The 21,357-nt window shown below is 37.4% G+C and overlaps 3 protein-coding genes across 4 annotated transcripts in view; 1 reads left to right on the top strand and 2 right to left on the bottom strand.

Annotated features, from left to right (window-relative positions):
• LOC139150144 (small ribosomal subunit protein uS12m-like) overlaps positions 1 to 21,357 on the bottom strand; it is a 629,842-nt gene that overhangs the window by 431,376 nt on the left and 177,109 nt on the right. The gene's annotated exons all lie outside the window — the stretch shown is intronic.
• LOC139150127 (bifunctional protein GlmU-like) lies at positions 1,842 to 7,414 on the bottom strand. Its single transcript, XM_070722298.1, has 3 exons — positions 7,255 to 7,414; positions 2,916 to 3,098; positions 1,842 to 2,394 (listed from the first exon to the last, which is right to left on the bottom strand). The coding sequence occupies exons 1-3, from the start codon at positions 7,405 to 7,407 to the stop codon at positions 2,149 to 2,151; spliced, it is 582 nt and encodes a 193-aa protein (XP_070578399.1). The 5' UTR covers positions 7,408 to 7,414; the 3' UTR covers positions 1,842 to 2,148.
• Positions 7,506 to 21,311, top strand: LOC139150125 (putative E3 ubiquitin-protein ligase UBR7). 2 transcript variants are annotated; one of them, XM_070722296.1, is made up of 11 exons: positions 7,506 to 7,633; positions 7,743 to 7,922; positions 11,576 to 11,709; positions 13,619 to 13,679; positions 14,044 to 14,139; positions 14,907 to 14,960; positions 15,245 to 15,493; positions 15,934 to 16,371; positions 17,060 to 17,225; positions 18,799 to 18,860; positions 20,013 to 21,311. In XM_070722296.1, the coding sequence occupies exons 2-11, from the start codon at positions 7,770 to 7,772 to the stop codon at positions 20,112 to 20,114; spliced, it is 1,515 nt and encodes a 504-aa protein (XP_070578397.1). In that variant the 5' UTR covers positions 7,506 to 7,633; positions 7,743 to 7,769; the 3' UTR covers positions 20,115 to 21,311. The 2 variants fall into 2 exon arrangements, with proteins under 2 accessions (XP_070578397.1, XP_070578398.1); XM_070722297.1 differs by lacking the exons at positions 7,506 to 7,633; positions 14,044 to 14,139.

Raw genomic sequence — 21,357 nt, 5'->3', positions numbered from 1 at the left:
GAAGTTTGTTAAAAAAGCGTTGCTCCACGAGCAAGATCCACGGGCGAGAAGCTCGACCGCTAAGGCATGCATAGAACTGAACGGTTTGCAAAGTTGTTTGGCAACATAAAGGCTGTATCGCTTTTTTCAACGAACAAGCAAAAACCAAAGACACGAGACTATGGCAAATAATATCATCAGCCGATCAGCAAAGTACATAGAAACGTGTTTAGTTCCTATACATGATCACCCACTCATCTATAGGCCTGTTGGGATTTGCACATTACTTTTTTGCCGAGTGTAAAGGAAAAATGACAAACGCAACTGGTACATTTACATTAGACTAAACTGCATCTCCGAACGTTTTTTTCATGAAATTTCATTATTTGTTTGAATTTTAAATGCAGGTGACTCGGCAAAAATTATATTCGCGAAACCCGCAATAGACGAGCGGGTACTAGTATTTGCACTGTCTGGAGATGGGCACAGTAGATCATTCTTTCATTAGCGGAAAATGAGAATCTGATATTTAGAAACCTCTCTTAAATTTCGTTTGGCTTGAATACACAACAAGGTCGCAGTTAGTATGTATTAACTGGGAAGTCGGGGTTGATTGAGACGCAGTTTTTTCTTGGCTCTACCACATTACAGGGATCACTTTTTTCTGTATGTGCTTCTGCTTTGTCAGCTCCAAAGAATGACAATGGCCACTGAAACGAACGATTAATTAACTGGCTTATAGATGGCGCTCTTTCTCACACACCTTCACGGAGTGTATTTTTATGCATTTCTGGGATTGGCGATTTGACTTAAAAAATTTCAAATGTAAATCAACGTATAATCGATCCTGTCATGATCAAAATGTGCAATTTCATATAATTGCCGATAAATGCACAATGGAGAAGGTCTGAACATGCTAAGATATGACAAATTTGAATTTGAGGCCTGAGGAAATTCATGGTATTCTTGAACCTATAGAAATACTGTATGTTGAATATGTAAATGACTGCTAATAAATTGAATGCCAAATTAACTGTCAACACGACTGCATCTGACCATGACAACTTACAGCAAGAGTCAGATCACATTCAGCTCATTCACTTTTTATATATGGACTAATTGCAAAAAATCTGTCATGGCCAACAATCTGCTTCGAGTCGATTTTCTGCGTTTGTCATTCACATCATCGTTTCACATCTCCGACTCCGATTTGCGTCTATTTTTGCGGGTTTTTTGTTTTATTTCTGCATGAGCAGAAAAAAAGGTTGACGCGGCGGGTCTGAATTGATGCGCACGAGGATGAGAAACAAACGTTTTATTTTTCTTGGCCTAACACACATATTTTTTTGCCTTAATTTTCAATGATTTTCAAGGGGGCTCTGATTGACCCTTTACCTGCCAAGTTCATATTTCACCATCAAGTCAAGTTGATTAAAACTAGTAAACCAAAACCATGGATGTAAAAAATAGAACATACCCCATATGGAACATTTTAATAAAGACTTGAAAATTCACAGGTCCCTGAAGACAGAGATACTGTAAACACGCTTTTTACAGACTAAAGCTGCCATAACAGACCAAGTCAAGTGGCTGAAAATATATATGGTTTTGGCTCAATACTGCTTTTTTACTGACTTGGCAGATAGGGAAGTGATACCGTCTGGCAGGTACAGGGTTAAATGACTTTTAAGCATAATGGACCCTGATAAATACATACACTGCACACATACAATGCTAGATTTTGACAGATCTCGGTAGTTCCTTTCGCTCAATTTACAGATAGGTTAAGATGAGACCATGAAAGTAGATACCAAATCTGGAATTGAAAAACTTGCAGCACTGTAACGACACTATTCAGCCAATTGTCACTTACTTTGCATTTTATTGTATATATGAGTTTCAGTCAAACCTGATCTCACAATTGTCGTCGCAGAAACTAGATATTTCCATTTCATTTCAATTAAAATGATTTTAAAAAATATCTCATCACCACTGATGTAAAATGCAATGTTGCGAACATTAAAGATGGCTGACAATACCCATGTTTTTGAAACACTGGCTCTCTGCTTAAAAATCTTGATTTTTAGACATGAGGTATCATATGTGTTTAGACATGAGGTACATGTGTTTAGACATGAGGTATGTGTGTTTAGACATGAGGTATATGAGTCAACCATTTCTAGGCTTTACAACCAATTCATCAAAACCTGTCCTATCATCAAATTGACGCTTAAACACCACACTGCTCAATTGGCCAATCACAATTTCAGCCGTGGTGAACACTTCCAATCCACCGACTACATGCCCTCCAACACATTTACCATCTTTGTCGGAGAGACAGATGTGTAAGTGGCCACCATCAGACAGACTGCCTACGAGGGAAACAATCTCAAATCTTTCATTTAAGCTGATGATCTGGAAAGCAAAGGACAGGAGAGAAGTTAAGTCTCAGTAAGTAGTCATGGTTGCTGTCAGATGGTCAACAATTTGCTTGATTGGAGATCCAATAGAATGGAACTGGCCTATCCATTTGACTTTTAAATTATATAATTCATAATAGATTATTTTCACTAAGAAATGATTATGGGCTAATGAGGGTTGTTGGCTGGCAGGATTGTTGGTGACTGTTGCTATGCAAAGTTGGCAGTATGTAGCACTGAAAAATACAGGTACTTCAGGGATGACTTTGAGGACACATCGATGACATAATGATGACATTTAAATGTCTTGAAATCCAAATAAGGATATATGTATTGTATCTATCAGCAGGACAACGCCAAAATTGGACCTTGATTGAACTGCCTCTTTCTCAAAAAGAGAAAATCCTATCAGGCAGCAGTTCCTCAATATTTTACTGTGCAATAGTTTTGTAAGCTTGCCATGTATGTCTACAGAGAATTATAAAATGAGGTGAACTGTAAAAGTAAGAATTGTACCTCATTTTGATGGTTGCGATCAGCATTGGCCAACCTTATTGTTCCCTTGGTGATACTCCCTACACACGTCATTACAAAGGCCGCGTCCAAGTCGTTGTCCTTAACAAATTTCATCAGTGTACTGTGAATCTCTTCTCCTGGGCCGAGTCGAATGGCATAACACACCATTGGACTTGGCATTGCCTACAGTGACAGAACAGAAAAGATTTGTGCACATCTTGTAACATTCAGTGTACATGCAAAAGAAAGGTGGGACCTGATAGAGAGTAGGCTAAGCGTTGCAAGGAATTCTAATTTACATGAACATCATGAAGAGCTTGTGATTTTTTGATGATGAATTGTTTTGATGACCGAAGCAAACACCAATGGTGAAAACATTATTTCTTGATTACAGATGGGCAAGCTTACACACTTTAGTAGCAGAACAGTGCACATAAATAGCCTTTCACATGATAAAATAACTTTTGTCAAAATATGGTAACAAATGAATAATTAGATCTTTAGAAAGGGTAGGCGGAAAACCTTAGACACAATTGTTTTTAATGTATTACATGAGTTATTACATGTAATGATGTTTTTGTCTAGATTTCATACAGTGTGTGTGTACTTTTTGTCAAAGAATTCCACTTTTGTTCAGGCAACTGTCACGCAAATATCTGTTTTTTAGCATAAGTACGGCTGCAAAATTTTCCAGCATTCACTCCACACTGTCTTTCCGTGTTTTGACCACCCCTTCAAATTGACCGTACCTTCAAGTATCTATGATTGATTCACTCACGATAAGGCACCAGGCCATACTATGGCCATTGTAGCATGGTTTCTAGTGGCCACTTGGTTTAGTTACCAATAACTTTTGATAAAACCATAGTTTGAGGAAATGCATACATTTTTAAGAGATTGCATTTTAACGACTTTTTTTTGTAATTAGACCATATATCAAACTGAAACTGCCGAAGTTGAAGACTTCTGAGGTACACTGGCCATATTCAGATTTACTTGTGCTGAACATTTCATGGGTGTGGCATACAGATTATTATCTCAGCTGCATATTAGGTAAATTTCTGTAATTCAGAAATTAAATGTACTAAATTTGATTTCAGACATACTTTTGGTCATACATGGGTTAGTTTAATCTTTCAAGTTTATTAGCATGGCATAATGATTATAAACTCATTTGCACATTTACTGTTTTATCATGATTAGGTAATATGCAGAATTGGACGGCAATGAATTTGTTTGGCATTCACACATGAGAGAGATTTGTTACAGTTAGATTTTGTTTTATGAGAGATTACAAGGCATGGCAAACTGATCATGTACACATTTAACCCTTTCACCCCATTTCCCTCTCTAGAGGTCCAATTTCACCATAGAAAACAATTGGATTGGTTCAAACCACAGTGGTGAAAGGGTGCTATAGTCAATTTTTGTCACCTTCATAAAATATAACGCTGAAATCTTTTTTCAGATCCAGACAATTTGTGTTCAGATTTTCCCAAAGTTTTGATAAAAAAACTGTTGCTAATGAAACTCATGTCTCTTTAGTCCAAAATTATCAGAACAATTATAGAAAAATACATAAAATTGGTGAAATGTTGCACTAAAATTGAGGTGGGAAAATTACAGCACTCGCAGGTTAAATATTTTGTAATTAGGTCCACTGTGGAAACAGACAGCACTGAATTTTAATGGACTTCTGAGATTTATTGATCATAGTGAAGTTAAGTCATACTAAAAGTTTGATTAGCATATAATATTAATTATCAACTCATTAGCACTTTAAACTAGTTTTTTAATTAACTGGGACAAATTAAGTATCAAAAAGGGTTTGACTTTATTGTTTGTCACACGCTATGCTTGACAACGAAATGATAATTATATTACCATGCCCTGTCTGTCGCATTTTGATTAGTCGAGCTGAACCATGTGACTGACCACAAATACACAGTAATGGTCTGTTTACATGCCCGTGAATATGAATAATAAAATTAACAACTCAAAGTATCGTAACTTTACAGCTCAAACGTAAATCATAATCAATCACAAAATATAATGGAGCGCTTGTGGGCCAAGTTGAGATACTTTTTAATGAAAATATTGGATTTGCCAATATTTTACAGCGCGCATGACAGTGCGTCGTGTATTGCTCAGTTCTGATGCCCAGTTGTCGTTCGCTCCAAAAATTTTCGCAAATTTGACGGTTTTCTCCGGTTCGTTGATAATAATGGAAATAACAGACCCACTCTGACCATTAACGTTTATTTGTGGGCGCGAGCTGGAGGAGAGCCAAATTTACGGGCTCAGCAAGCCTCGCCCGTTAATTTTGGCTTTCCTCTCACCCTTGCCCATAAATAAACGTTAATGGTCAGCCCGTCGGCCATTATTTCTATATTGAGTGTCAAAATAGCTTGCAAGATGTCCCAGAATGCTGTGCTATTTACAAGATGGCATGAACTAATTTTTCTTATAACAAGACTTCTGACCCTGAACTTCCTTAAACTTCAGAGATGTAGTTGACATATTAATTTTACTCTATTTAAACTTCGATACCAATGACTAACTTATTACAAAACCATTTGTAATTTACTCCTTCAGTTTATTATTATTTTATTAATTTAACACACATGGGCACACCTATTTTGAATGTTTTCCTTCCAAGTGTGATGTTCACAACATTATATCATCTTAATTACTTAATGAATTATTTTGTCTTTAATTCCATGGTTATTTAACATTCTTTTTAAATTAACAAAAGCTGTACCTTTTTATATTTCAACTCTGCCATTGTAATGAAAACATCTTTGAGTGCAAAGGTCATCAAACTTTTCATGCATTTACTCAACTAGTTTGTAACATTGTCATGTATGGATGAAAAATTCTTAACTGTGGTGTCTTGTTGTCTATGCTTATTATCTACTAAATTTTACTGTGTGGGACCACAATGATCATGTTTTTCTTTTCATGTGGTCTGTATTTTCCATGTTCCTGGTTTTCATATATTTCAGATGCTGTGTTAATTTTTGCTGGTCGTGACCATTTTTATCACAGCTGTCGAAAAAATTAGTACCAGTAACATCATTTTCCTGGCTGTAACTATGACAACATTCCTCTCTTGTTCCAGTCTTTCAGCTTGCTGTGGTGCATAAATTGAATGTGGTTTGTCCCTACAGGTTTAAATTGCATCAAGACTTCAAAATTCAGGTACACATGATGATTCAGGACAAATGACATTAAATTAGAGGACCAAGATTGTGTAAAACAAAGGATTGTCTCTAATGAAATCTTTATTGAAATTAAATAGTAAAAAAACTGGAAAAAACTACAAGAGTATCTTGTGGAGATAAACAATCTAATGTCCCCTGTGGTGTGACTAGAAATGAGTCAAACTTTACAAGTCATACCTCTGTTGTTTCAATTCTATGTACAAGGGATAACTGGTAAAAAATCCATGAGGAGCTGACTGATTTGCTTAGTATTGTACTCCAGACCCCTCTGAGTTGCTTTCCTTCAAGCCATGGTAGAACCAGGAACCGGACAAAAATATCTTGCATGTGCATACTAAATAATATCATCCTGTTTAAAAGTAAGGTAGTGAATCCTGTCATGTGTTTTGAATTTTTACTATACTGAGCAAGTCCATCGAAACCATCTCTATTTAAATTTTGATCATGACAAACTTTAATGGAACATAAACCATGAAGAAATGTTTGCCAGGACGTAGTATACAACAAAAGCCTTTTGTGGAACGAGTTTTGACCTAACTTTCGTTGTGTATTTTTGTCACAAATACTGGCAAAAAGACACTGGACTTCCGCATGTATTTTGAAAATATTAGCGCCCCCACAGGTGGCGCACCTCCAGAGAATGAAAGAAAGAGTGAGTCAAATTTCCCAAATTTTGCGACAATTTTTTTTTTCTTTGGTCTGCTATGATCATTTTTTTTCTCAAGACATAACTGGGTTAATTCTTTTCTTCTTTTTCACCTGCCAACAATTTTTTTCCGAAAATCCTCGATGCCCCCCCCCGAAATCAAATGGTTCTCCCCTAATGTGTCGACCAATTGGGTTCACCTTATAGTATGACAATCAGTCGTAAGTTGGCTGAGAAATATGGAGGGACCGTGGACTAATCAAATAAATAAACGAACTGCTGATAATAAATCAATAAAAATAAACATACACACATAAATAAATCAATAAGTAAATCGATAAAAATAAATAAACAATAAATATGTAAATCAGTAAATAAATAAAAAAATCAATCAATTAATAACCTTGTTAAAAATATTTTTAATTTGACATTATAAAAAGTATGAAAATGAGAAAAATATAAGATTTACCACGTGCGACCTGATGCTGTCTGTAGTCTTTGACGACGTTGGGCTATCTTCTTTCTCGTCGCTTTTCCGCTCACCCTTCGAATCATCGTCTTCTCCTTTCTTTACCAAGATCGTCTCCGCAGAATCGACTTCTGAACTTTTCCTTTTGGGCATTTTTGGATGGCTGTCAGTAGCGCGCACGCGGACTTTACACCCGGATTGAACACAACTTCACCAGCACGAGTGCTACATCGACTGCGTGTAATGTCGCGGTTTGAGGTTTGCAGCGACAGCTGATTTCATTAGGAACACCCATCTTCTTGTGGAGTTTCAAAATGCTTCGAGAACGTTCAATCGACGATCATAAACTCGGCAAAAAATCCATGTTTAAAGGCTTTTGGTATACATTCTATTTTATTTACAAACTTGTTACCGCGGGACTGTCAAAGGACATGGTGAAACTTTTCTGTTAATCATATTTTTTTGATAAATTTATTTCAATATGCTAGGGGGCTTAAAAGCACGTTCTGAGGAAAATGGCGGAAGAAAAACAGGTGACATCTGTAGAAGGAGAAAACGATGAAGGTGTCTTGTCTATGGTAGATGTCCTTGAAGAAGATCAAATACTTGAAGCAGAGGCAAATGCTGTCCTTGGTGGCAGTGACGACAAGTACTGTACTTATGGACAAGTAAGCAAATAATGCACAACCGATTTTTTTTCCTAGGCAAATCCAAGCTCAAGCAGCTATGCCTATGGCTGCAGTACAGTAGCTCGAGGTTTTGCCTGGGTATTTGGGTCGGACGGCAAAACCGTCCGACCCAAATACCCAGGCAAAACCTCGAGCTACTGTACTGCAGCAACTATGCCTATGGTCCCTATATATACATGTGTAGATGATTTTCTGATAGGTTTTCTGTGTTCTACGCGCTGATCATAACTTCGACGAGTTTCGCCTCACCAACACAGTTTGGCGTAAATGACAGAAATCCCGTCAGAAAACCACTAGCACTGCTGTGGACCCACAGCGTGCACAAGGTATGTTAAGCCGGGAGGCTGGTGGCCAGTTAAAGTAGCCAACTGTGTACTGTTTTCTCAAATGTAGGGATGGTTGGAAAGGTGTTTCTTCCCGTCGCACAAATGTGTCGGGGCATTGATTTACACATCCATGGTTGGGGTAACCACAGCCTAGGGTACCCCCCTGAGTGTCATCAGTATCCCAACCATAGGACTGTTATGACAGCTTTGCAAATGAAAGTATGAAAGTATTTCAATATCTATCTCTATACCTATCTCTATTCATCTATTTATCTCTATACCTATCTCTATTCATATATATATATATATATATATATATATATATATATATAATATATATTTATATATTTATATATAATCCCATGGTATTTTTCTCTGTTTGACGTCATCGTATACGAGTGTTTTTCGCGGAGCCGTACAACTTCGAGCCGAAGGCGAGAAGTTGTGCGGCTCCGCGAAAAACACGAGTATACGATGACGTCAAACAGAGAAAAATTCCATGGGATTATATATTTATCACATGAACAGTCTTCTTATTTTTCTTTGATGTGGATGGATCAAAATTAATATTATTGTAATAAATTGCAGGGTTTTTATCGCGATTTTGTGTTTTTCCTTACGCGGATTACTTTCATTTATTGAGTAAAGCGGCCCATCACCCAGGAGATGTGTGAATGTTTACAGGCATACTTTCGTTCATAAATTCGATTAAGCTGAACTTTTGATACATGAAATGGTATCTCCACCAATCAGACATACGGATTCGGTCACGTGCGCATGTCAATCATTGTCTCGCGCTGGACCGATGCCAAGGCAAGTCTACCATCGGCGGACATGACTTTCACCGCGCTAGCGACGGATAACCATAGTATTTTGAGTTATTTAGAATATTTACAATTATATTTATGAAACTAATGCAACGACACGATCGAAACAGTAGTTATCATTCTTAGAGATGCTGTGGATTTTAAAATATCACAAGTTTACGACCTTGGCGAGCCCGAAAGTTTCAGATCGATGACACACAGAGTGTACGCTTGTAAGTTGTAGTGGGCACTGCCGACACGCTGCAGGTTTGATTCCGATCGAGAAACAACAGAATAAGTGTGATGAAGGAAATTTATCGTTATTCGTAAAATGACTTTATGCTTGTGCCTTCTATGTCGCTTTCCCGAAGATTATACGGTATTCATTTATTAAGTTGAACTTTTGTTGAGGTGTATATTTCGGGTTTATCGTCAACCTCGATCGCTAGGTACGACGTCGCTTGGCGATCGCGAGGTACGACGACGTCCACTTTGAGCCTTACGACTGGAGCCGTGACGTTACTGAGCCATTATAACGATCGACGGTATCCTCATTCGATTCTTGGGAATAGCTAAAGCTTTAGCGACTCGAAATGTCGTTGGACATGCCTTCTATATTTCCATATCTTGATTTATTGGGTCACCTTTTTGTCAAAATGCCATAAGAGCACGGCATCGATCACGACAAATCGGTCTGTGTGGCAACGTTCATGTACAAACGGTACCATTGCAGGAAAAAAGTTCCGGTTGATGACGTACAACAGCGGTAATATGGATTTCTTATCTGTGCTGGTGTACGTCACACAGGTGGAGATACGGGCCAGTTCATGTGATATATATATATATATATATATATATATATATATATATATATATATATATATATATATATATATATATATATATATATATATATATATATATATATATATATATATATATATATATACACACACACTCACACACACAGAGACAAATTCAATGATATGCTCATGGCCTATTTTTGCCAGAGAGTTACTCAACTGTAGTCAACGGTACGTACTACAATAACAATATCACTTTATTCACGTCTGACCTTTTATCTCAGGTGTATGCAACTCAATGCAGTGTGAATTCATGTTGAATAGGACAAACAAAAGACAAATCAATCGTGTGGTAATGCATCAGCATAAATCTGTTCTACCAGATCATAGAACCTAGATTGTGACGATCAGTACCTGGAACACAGGTCCTTTTTCTACAGAATGACTTCAACATTTTCACAAAGTTCTGTTATATTGATAGAAGAAAAAGTGACGTTACCCAGTGTTTTCCTATTTATTTGTGGCAGACAATAGTTATCCTGCACTTTTTAGCAATGTATGAAAATATGAAAAAATCTAAAACATCTTTACCGTCTTCTGGTCGTATTTGATTTTATCATAATTGAAATCGATGTTCACACATGCATATCATAACGTAGCGCATATTGTCCTTATACCAACTGTGAAAGACATTGATTCACACAATCACAAACCACAATAACAGGTGTTGAAGACATAAAAAATCTTTCAAGAAATGGCTGTATAGTGGCTGCATTTGATCACATGATGAAACAAATTGTATACATAACACTGAATGTAACCAATTTATGAGTTGGTAATGGAATCAGTTCAAGTACATCCATGTAGTTAATTCCCGATGGGTGAAGCCCTATCCATTAGTGCCTGTGGATGGTGGATAGCAAGACAGTGCCTGATCATTTGTCTTTTTTCCACAGATGCTGAAATTCAGCGAATGTGACTCATGTTCTGTTTATAAGCAGGTGTACCGTGCTGTTCCCATTCTCATAATTTCATAAATCTCAAGATCTGATATTTCTGTCTCTTTTCCAGCATTACATGTAGGCGTGATTTTCCATATGACCAGTTGCATACATTAATCTCTTTGTCTACAGCCTTCAATTACTGGTAATCCAAGCCTTTGTGCAAAGCATAAGCTGAGGAATAGATACTTTTGAAAAAGTCCCCATGCTCTGTCATTTCTGTGATATTTAGTGATTCTCAGTCACCAGCATGCTAAAAGTCGATTCAGTGATCTAAATATCAGTGGTAGCTCTAGGGTATGTACCTAGAATGAGAGTGACTGTACAGACAAAACTTTTGGAAAACCAGGTCCAGTGTCATCATTCATCCTATCTGTTGTACACACTGAACAAGTCGAACAATCTATCTAGCCTTACAAAGGCATTGACAGCCCAGAGTGCCTAGATCCATTTTCGTAATCACAGCAGAGTCTCAAGAAGGCCATTAAATCCAGTTTTCCCATCATTACATCTTGTAGTTATAGTCCTTCGACAAGCACAAAGATGAAACAGACATTAGATGACACATACAGGGAAAATCGTTCATTCATCAGAAGTTACAGAAATTCAATGAGCCATGGTGGTTTGGTTTCTGCAGCCCACAAGGGTGTGCAAGGTATAGCTGTAAAAACCACCAATGGAATAAATCTTTTACAGGGCACCATAGGAAGACAGGCTTTGTACGCTTGCACCACCTGTATTACCCCTGAAATGAAGCCAGCTGGAGTGTGCTTGGCTTGCAGCTATGACTGTCATGAGGGCCATGACTTGGTGGAGATGTACACTAAAAGGTGAGTCCTGCATTCTCTGTCACCACCATACAAGCTGAAAATCTTACCAACACATTAACGGTAGTCAATGTTATACATCAGAGGAATTTTTTTATCCCCACTGATAATGGTTTATTCATCCCGTGTAGATATCAAAATACCACTTTAGCATGTTGCTATCCTTAAACAGATTCCATGGTAATACCAGAGCTGTTTTTCTGAAACTAGATCAAGGTCTTTTAGTCATAAAAAATTTTGTCTTTAAGTTCACAGAAGCCTAGATTACACAGCATAGCAGTGCCCTACTTTTGCTGATTTCCACATTCCATTATTGTATCATAGTGCTGTTATACTTACACAAGAGTGAAGAGATTACTGGATAATTATTCTATTTATCAAATGATCTGTCTCTTCCCTGTATTGAATCACAGTCCCTCCATGAGGGACTGTGATTGAATAAAGTAGTCAATCCCGGTTTGTTAATGGACATTTAAGTTTCATCTTCAAATCTCCATGAAAGTATATCCATCAGGGTGTTGTTACTGTCCTTTATTCAAATTTTCAATCCTGCATCAAACTGAAGTTTCTTTGGAAAGTGTGGTGAAGTTAGGGGACTTGTGTTTGAACATTTTGATGAAAGAAGCAAACAAGATACATGCCCGTTCATTTTTAGCTCATATTTGGTTTTGTATATAAATACCAAAAAGAGCTTATATGATGAGTCGATGGCGTCTGTATGTCTGTATATTTGTATATGCGGATGTATATCCGTCACACACAAAGGCTCCCATACCGCCAGAGCTACCATCACAATATTTGGTGTACAGGTAGATGCAGGGGTTGAGATGTGAATTTGTTCAAATGAACACATCAGTGTCAAAAATGTGCAAATGAGGTAAGAAAAAGTGAAATCCTGCAAATGTGCAGGAGTGATGGCATGCCAGTAAGAAACAGGCCAACTCCACTGATCTTGAGTCATTTCCTGTCATTGTTTATGAACTGTTACATATTAACAGACCTGCTGAAACCATAGACAGTAGAGGGGGGGGGGGGGGGGGAAAGACTGTCTATACTCAAACTAAGAGGGGCTTGTTTCTGCTATGCATGTTGCCAAAGTTGACCGCCAGTACCTAAAGTGTCAGACCTTAATTACTTTTGTCATTCTTGTTTTTCTGGTTTAAATATTTCTTGTTGTTTTTCTGGTTGTACTGTGCAAAAATCATTGTCATAACATCAACGTAGAATTTTCCTTCACTGAACAGATAGAAACAACATTTATTGTTGATCATTGGTAACCCATACTGGTATATACCAATTCTGATCAAATTTGAGCGACACCGTATAATTGCGGTATTTTTCACATTGAAGCCAAATTTTTCAAGGGAAATATTGCTCTTCAATAGTGACAATGGTTTAGAGATTGTAATTCTATGTCTCCTAGCCTTTTCAGAGTGACTCCTAGCTTGCCATACACCAGGGTATGGGAGAGATTCTAATTCTTTCAAAATGTGGTGTGAAAAGAATTGTTGTCAAATGTCAGCATTCTGTGAAGAATATTCAAGCTCTGACTTTGTACCTTGATGATTTGGTTTCATCAATTGCATAGCTTTAAAACTTAAAGATTTGTGTACTCTGTTTAAATATTTATCAAAGATGAACAAGGTTTGGATTCAATATATTGTGGTGTACTTTCCTGAAATCAATGGACAGGGCTTGTGTTGTCAACTGTTTTGAACCTGGAAAAAGATAAGGATACTTAAAATACTGCATTTTGATCAAGAGAATGAAATCAGGACAACCAAATTTGTGATATAGCAACCAGAATAATTGGATTCAAAGTAACACAAAACATTGTGTATTTCCAGATTTGATTTGTTCATCTCTGTGTAAAGTTTTATGTCACTTTTGTTTTATATCTTTGTTTTCTCAGGAACTTCAGATGTGATTGTGGAAATAGCAAGTTTCCAAACCTGAAATGTAAATTTTACACTGTAAGTATATAGTTACCATATTTGATAATTAGCTTGTGCAACTTAAGTCAGTGTTTTATATATTCCTTCTTGTACACAGTTTTATAAAAAACGGTGTGCCTCTCTTCCCACGTGGTCTAATCATATTGCAAAGTTTGGTTATCATGTTACAGAAGAGTAGTACAGGAGGGACATAATGGAAGATATCATAATCTTATATATGCTGTTTAAATTTCATAGCCAAAAAAATGCAAATTATGAAGAGTATGGTAGAAAAGACGTCATTTTAAACCTAATTGGGTAATAAAGGATATCTTGAAAACATTATCACGTTGCTCAGTGATTGAGAAAGATGAAAAAGAATTGTTTTTGTTTGTAACTTCAGAATAAAGCAGATGTGAATGCTGATAATGAGTACAACCAGAACTTCCGGGGTGTCTACTGCACCTGTGGAAGGCCCTACCCTGATCCAGAAGATGATGTAGGTAGACTTGAACTTGAGGATTGACGAATAAATGAACATGAAATTCAGAGTTTATTAGATGAGGGATAAATTTGCAGTAATGTAGAGAATCAACTGCATATTCTTGAAAGTAGACGACAGGTTTTAGTGATTTGATTCTTTTCAAATACATGTAAATGAAACAGTGAAATGAGTATTAACCCTTTGAGTGCTAAAGTCGACTTTTGTCGCCTAAATAAAATATACCTCAGTCAAATTTTTTGAAAATTTTTGCCAAAATTTTGATGAAAACCTGTAGCCAATGAAATGTGAAGTCCATTCGGTCCAAAATAATAATAAAAATTACAGAAAAATTCATAAAAATGTTAAAATGTTGACTAAAATTTTGGTAGGAAAAATTACAATGCTCAAAGGGTTAAGAGCATGCCAATGATAGAGATATTAACAGAGGGAACTTTCAGTCTGATAATAGAATAGAACTGTTGGACAAGTACTTTCATTTCACTGTCAATGACAACAACACAATCAACAGTATGGTAATATCATAAAATGTTGGGGAATCTAAAGGACTCAAATACACAAAAGTATAAATTGTGATCCTTGTCGATGTTAGGATAAAGACGGAGACTTCTTCTCCGACATCAGTTTACCAAACAGGAGCCGTGCAACAGTTTCGACTTACTTGTAACCCAGTTCAAATGAGTAAAACAACACAGAGATGAAGATAAATTGTGAAGATGATATTTTATATCTGAGACATCCATGATCATGATTGTATTTTCCAGATTGAAGATGAGATGATTCAGTGTATAGTGTGTGAGGATTGGTACCATGGAAGGGTTAGTGTCAATTATTTTATGTCAGTTTTTCTGTCAATACATTATGGATGTGTGTGTGGAATAGCACCATTTTTTGGGTACACTTTTTGCTTAAATCTCAGTCTTCTGAAGTATCCAGTTTGTGCAACGCTGATAAACCACCAAACACAGAGTGTTTGTTTCACAGTCTATCCAACAATTCAAGTACATGTATTTTGAGATACAAGGCATTCTTCTCGGTGTCCTATCACAACAACTACGATAGTCTTTGATTCAGTATTTATAAACATGTAATTCCGTCGCAGCATCTGGGAACCAATCCACCAGACAACTTTGACTACCAGGAAATGGTTTGCACAGCATGTATGAAGAAGCATGATTTTCTCTGGGCCTACACGGCACACTCGATTGAAACCAAAGTGACCAAAGAAGAAACAACAGCCCCGGTGGATGTTGAGAGTGTTCCGGAAGCAACAGCCCCAGCTCAGAGTACTGAGAGTGCAGTCACATCGAGTACGCTAACCTCAAAAGAAGAGCAACTTGGAGCTCAGCAGGTAGTGATAGGTCAACTATTCACCTTTGACCCCCATTTGGTATGATGTCATGTTTTATAGTGGCCGTAGAGTGCTGGGTAATGTATAGTGGTGTGGCTATCTGAGAAGGTTGACAATGTTGCCAGAGGTGATCCTTTGTACCAAAGATCCATGAAGATTTTTGCCTAACCATGATATGCAAACCATGATTCATGTATGCATCAAGCTAAAATACATTCTTTTTTCATTGTTCCTTGATTTTGGATACAAGCACAGTTTATCAGAGTAAGGTAAAAATTGATACTCCTGACACTACCTGTGCAAGTCATACAAAAGCGGTTCACTTTTTAAGGTATTATCGTTAAAAGTAGACAGGTTTTGTACATCATCAGCAGTGAGCATTTGATCTAGCCTCTCCTGTAAAGCTGTGTACAACTGTTCCGACTCTATCATTTACCAAGGTGGCACCTCCTGGTCCAGTTATTGAAGGCAAAAATGAACCGTCTAGTGTCAACGGAAAAGAAGAGGCCATTGAAGAACCATCGGCCACCACCCAGGAACAAGCTGGAGACGGGACCAGCAGGGTAACGGAAAGGGTAACTGAGTCATTGAAAGCTGATGAAAATGTGGACAGTGGTAAAACCAATGACAAAAGTGCCAAGGAAAGCACAGTTTCACAACCGGAAGCGGGTACATCGACGTCAAGAACTGCTGGTGAGGGCACTAGTACTTCCCAAGAAGCAGTGAGCACATCAACAACGAGGACTGCAAGTGAAACTGGCACGTCATGCACATGTAGACTTGAGGAACTGAAACAAAGAGATGTCAAAGTTGGAAATCATTCAACCTTCTGGCCACAGGGATGGAGACTAAAATTATGTAGATGTGGTGATTGTCAGGTATGGTGTTCTCATGATTGTTTGTTTGTACAGCAAGCTGTGGTGAATTTGCAGTAGCTTGATTCTAAGTTTGGAATACCTGTCCACAAGTAATCTTTCGTTGTATCAAGTCATCTATTTATTTCACTATCGGAGAATTAAGCTGATGAGGTTGCAGATATACAGATCAAAGCCTACAAAATCAGTACATGAAGACAGGTACTAAGGAGGTGGTTGTCAAGCATATTCCGATGACGTCCATTAGCACTGTCAGGTCTTTTGGCTCTTCAAATAGCTCAGTTTGTCACAATGTGTTACGTGTAACATGCTATACTGTTACTGGTCATAACCAACTTGACCTGATAGTGGCAGATTAACCAGGCAGACAAAGAGCTCATAACTGTTACAAGTTAGTCGCCATGAATGTTTTTTTAGCTCACATTTGGTATATGTATATATACCCAACAATTTTCTTCTTTGAAACCACCAGTCACATTGCTTGAAACTCGGTTTGTATGCATGATCCTTGGGTTGACCTCAGTCAGATTTGTTCAAATTGTGGTGAAGTTTTCATATTTGTATATTTTGGCAATTTTTCCCATTGTTGGTCAAAAATATCTTTGAAACCGCTTGTCTGATTGCTTTGAAACTTTAGTTAGTACAAATTAACTGACTTGTGAACAGCCAATGCCATGCTCTTCTCTTACAGAAAATGTATGAAGACAAGCATGTGACATTCCTACTGGACGAGTCAGATACCGTATGTTTCTATGAAGAAAAGGGCAAATCTAACCAAGCTGGGGGGACTCAGTACGAGCAAGGCATGAGGGTTTTCTCTGGTATGGATAGGGTCCAACAGGTTGAAGTCTTGCATGGTGAGTATACTGTAAACTTTAATACATTGCCACTGTATAACTGAGGTAAACCAAATGATTTGGTGCATCATTTGCGGTCATTATGAACTATCAGCAGTGGTTTTCCTCAACAACATACAAATCATTAAAGTTGCTTCCTTTCAACAAGTGAAATATACAGTCTTCTCATGAACTCAGAAATGGTTCAATCAGAAATACATGTACAATTCATTAACATTGTACTGGCTTCCTTCAAAATGCATTCTTCTAATACAACCCTTTTCAGAATTAGAGCGCGAAGCCACTGCAGTGAACTGCAATAAACTGCTTACACTAATTAGTTTCAGCTGTAGCCGTGGCCACTTTGGTGTTGAACAAGGCTACTTGATAAAGACCAAAAAGTCTGCTTGTACAAAGGCAAAACAGCTCTGTCTGAGGCTCGAGTTGTAAATGAGAGTTTACGATTGGCACCCTGTGTTCAAGATTAAGATACAATGTAACATTACCATGCACTGGTCCATGTACAAATCTTTTTTATTTCAACTTCCCCAGACAAACTGTCTGCATGGGACATACAATGTTGTCGACTTTGCCAGCTGGCTACAGCTGAAACTAATTAGTGTGAGCAGTTTTATGCAGTTCACTGCAGTGGCTTCGCGCTCTAATTCTGAAAAGGGTTGTAGCTACAATTTCCTATCTGTATGTACTATTTATCAAGCTAACAGTGGTTTCCCTTTTACTGGGCTGTGTCTTATGAGATATGAAATGTAGTGGTACCTTTCTAAATATAAACATATCTATCACTGTAGAAAGGATTTCCTTGTAAATAATAACCGTCTGAGCAAAGAGAGATGACTAAAGTGGTTTACAGATTAAAGCATAGAATACCATACTTATGCCTCTAGACTTGTGACATGTTGCTTCTGAATATCTGGCTAATGTGTTGGTCTATTTAAACATACTGCATAACATCAAGGGTACATTTACTATGAACTCACTTTAAAGATGTCGTTGTTATGTTTTTTCATGTACACAAATTGTCAGGCAAGTGAATTCAGCTTCCTTGTTTTTCGTATATATCTAGGCCATATCAAACTCAAACTTAATTATGAGAAATTATCAAAGAGTATTAATGAAGAACTATTCTTAAGAAAACAAAAACTTACATATGTCAGCAAGTGTGAGGTGGTCACACATGTTAGATGATGAGTTCAATTTTACCCTTTTACCTCATTTTGCGCTCGAGAAAACCTTTGGGTTGTACCAACAGTTGATAGTTCAAAGGTTAAAGGGTAAATGTCATCATCTTATAGGAGCTCTTACTGACCTTTTGAAAAGTGTATAGGAAGCATTATCCCACAGGAGATGCAGTACGTAATATGTAAATATTGTATTCGTGCGGTGTATTTCTAAGAAACCTTTGTTCAAAGCTCTCATGCAGGTTCCTCCATCTCCAAGTTAAACTAGGCGATTTGTTGTTCAACAGCACTTTGTGCACTCCCCTTTCAAAGTTCCAGTTATCTCCCGGTCAGAGAATTGTTGCAACAGTGTAGTGTTAGTATGACATCATTATCATGTTTTTTGTTTTGTTCAGGTTACAACGATATGAAATCAGAATTAAAGAACTACTTGCAGTCGTTTGCTGAGCAAGGGAAGGTGTGTAGATACAGTTATACTTGGCATAGCTTTTGTAGAGGGTACACCATCTATCTGTAGCTTTATGTGAAGCTGAGCTTAGTAAATCTATAATGTCATCAGACTTCAATGATGAATGATAATATGGTTGAGGAATATTCAGTGTGACAGTTTTCGGACAACCTCAGTTTTAGGACATTTAATGACATGCTGTTTGTTGTACTCACTTCGCTCTGTATTGATAGCGTTTTACAAGTCATGCTACCGCATATTAAGTCAGGTGACGCTGCTGTCCCGTTTTGGATAGTTTCTTTTTCGGTAGAAGCAATTTCGGGTGCTACAAGCTTGGCGAAGTTATCCACACCGTATAATAAAAGGTGTCGAACACAACACACAGAGACAGCCCGTGTCCGATATCTAAGCGCTATACACGTTGAAATATAGTTGAGTCGTCCATGGATTAAACGTAACTAATTATCATGAAATATTTCCATATACTAGTAGTTTTCTGAACACATCGAAATTGAAAATCGGGGTTTGAAGTTTCAAAATATCAATATTATTCCCCTATAATCATATTCCACATGCAACATCCGAGTACTGCGATAGCAGTCCTATTACTATGCACTCAACATGGTAAAAAAATTTGGCAACTTTGACCCGCTAAATGCCACTTCTGTTGGTGTTAACAATTTGAGGATAAACACAATAAAGTTTCGAAAGGTATCGTCATTTATGAAACTGCTTTGGGCGAAATTCACTACCCTGTCCGAAAACTGTCACACTGAGTGTAATATGATCCTTGATAAGATTGACTTGAACGCAGGAGCATGCCTTATCATTGGAATGTTCTTAACTTTGGTCTTGATACTTTGTAAACATGTTAGGTTCTCTGTGCAGATTTTATTAGAGCTATGAGGTTGTTCATGTAGATGACAAAGAAAGAGATGGATGTAATGTATTTTTATTCATTTTTCAATACGACCATTTGGTAATAGTTGTACAGAGAATGAAGAAATGAATATTTTTGAAAGAAGTCACATTTTGCAAACAATGTGTTCCTGAGTATCATTGACATTGTCAAGTGAATTCCATCAATGGGATTATTTTCGTAGTTCTTTAGCCATTTGGACATGATTTTCTAAATCATCTGCTTTCATTTTTTGATTTCAGGTGGTCACACAGGAAGACATTGCTGCATTCTTTGAGACCATGCAAGCTAGGAAGCGACAGAGGGTTGATTCTGGCCCCAAATTGCAGTATTTCTGTCGATGAGATCAGACGGACAATGTCTGATACTGGACATTGATGCATTGGCTCTATGGAGAGACTACAAGGATATTGAATTATCTTCTGTGAAGGTTACAAGATTGTGTTACAATTTATGAAGAACAAAAAATGGTGGTGGTGGTGGGAATGAAAGGGAAAATGGGAGCGTTTGTTGGCACAAATGGGTGGATGTGGCTTGTAGGTGAAGGACGAGGAGTTGTTAGCCAGTTTAATAGAGGGTGTAGGGACATCAGATGGGTTGAAGAAAGGCATCGTTGTCAGATTGGTGGTGTGTAGGACACAAGGGTTACTGGGTGGGTTCAGAAGGGTAGTGGGTATGGAATGGCTTGTGAGAGGAAAGTGATATGCTGGATTGGTTGAGAAGGGTAATTTGTATAGAATGGGTGTTGAAGGCAACGAGTATAAGTGGGTTGTGAATGGCTAACTGATGGATATGTAAGAGGAAGAGATACACCATAATTTTGAAATGTGTGATTGATACCCCTCCCTTCAGTTATATACATATTTATCTGCTTGAATGGACAAAAACTTTGCAGGGCACTTATTCTGAGAACACACTATTTCCATACGCATTTCTATGGAACATTGTATGTCAAGAGAGGAAAATCAGAGTGGCCTTTTTAAAATGTAGCAGAATGAAGTGTTTCATGCTAACTTTTTATAGGTGTTTGTGAAAAAGTTGTACATTTCTTTGTTAAAAACTTGTTGAAATACTTATTTTTCATGTGTTTGAAAACTTACTCTTTGTATGCTAAACTTTAAGTGAAACTATGAGACATGTTATAACCAGATGTGTTAAATACTATGTAATCAGAGATGTGTGGAGAAAGCTGTCCGCATGTAAGGACTTTCATATAAAAACTGTATCAGGCAGCCAGCAAAGTCAAGAATTGGCCTTGAACCTGACAAAAATCATGATTTGACTGATAATACTCAAACCTTTCACCAGTGTTTCCAAAGTGCACATAGGCATTGCTTTAGAAGGTGAGATACACCAGTATCACAGAGTTGGATGAAGAAGTCAAATGTTTGCAAATTACTTCAACTCGTGGCTTGTATAGCTGACACTCGTGAAAGCTTTTCAACTTTGCCATACAGACTATATATTCAACAACTCTCAGCACATTCAGTGTCTTTCAAAGAATTGAATGTTGTTTTTCATTAAACAGCCTTTAAAATATATTATTATGGTCTGCTTTTCTTTCTTTGCTGAGTGTTTTAATCGAGG

Source organism: Ptychodera flava, chromosome 14, assembly GCF_041260155.1.
Source record: "Ptychodera flava strain L36383 chromosome 14, AS_Pfla_20210202, whole genome shotgun sequence".
In the NCBI taxonomy this organism is placed as follows: Eukaryota; Metazoa; Hemichordata; class Enteropneusta; family Ptychoderidae; genus Ptychodera; species Ptychodera flava.
Note: the sequence above shows the minus strand (reverse complement) of the source record. Positions and strands in the feature narration are given on the sequence as shown.

Coding starts and splice junctions, on each gene's coding strand:
- LOC139150125 (XM_070722296.1), top strand. CDS start 7,770: ATGGCGGAAGAAAAACAGGTGACATCTGTAGAAGGAGAAAACGATGAA. Junction 11,710..13,618: donor GTGGAGATGTACACTAAAAG/GTGAGTCCTGCA, acceptor TTGTTTTCTCAG/GAACTTCAGATGTGATTGTG. Junction 14,140..14,906: donor ACCCTGATCCAGAAGATGAT/GTAGGTAGACTT, acceptor TGTATTTTCCAG/ATTGAAGATGAGATGATTCA.
- LOC139150127 (XM_070722298.1), bottom strand. CDS start 7,407: ATGCCCAAAAGGAAAAGTTCAGAAGTCGATTCTGCGGAGACGATCTTG. Junction 3,099..7,254: donor ACAGCATCAGGTCGCACGTG/GTAAATCTTATA, acceptor CTGTCACTGTAG/GCAATGCCAAGTCCAATGGT. Junction 2,395..2,915: donor ATCGCAACCATCAAAATGAG/GTACAATTCTTA, acceptor TTTGCTTTCCAG/ATCATCAGCTTAAATGAAAG.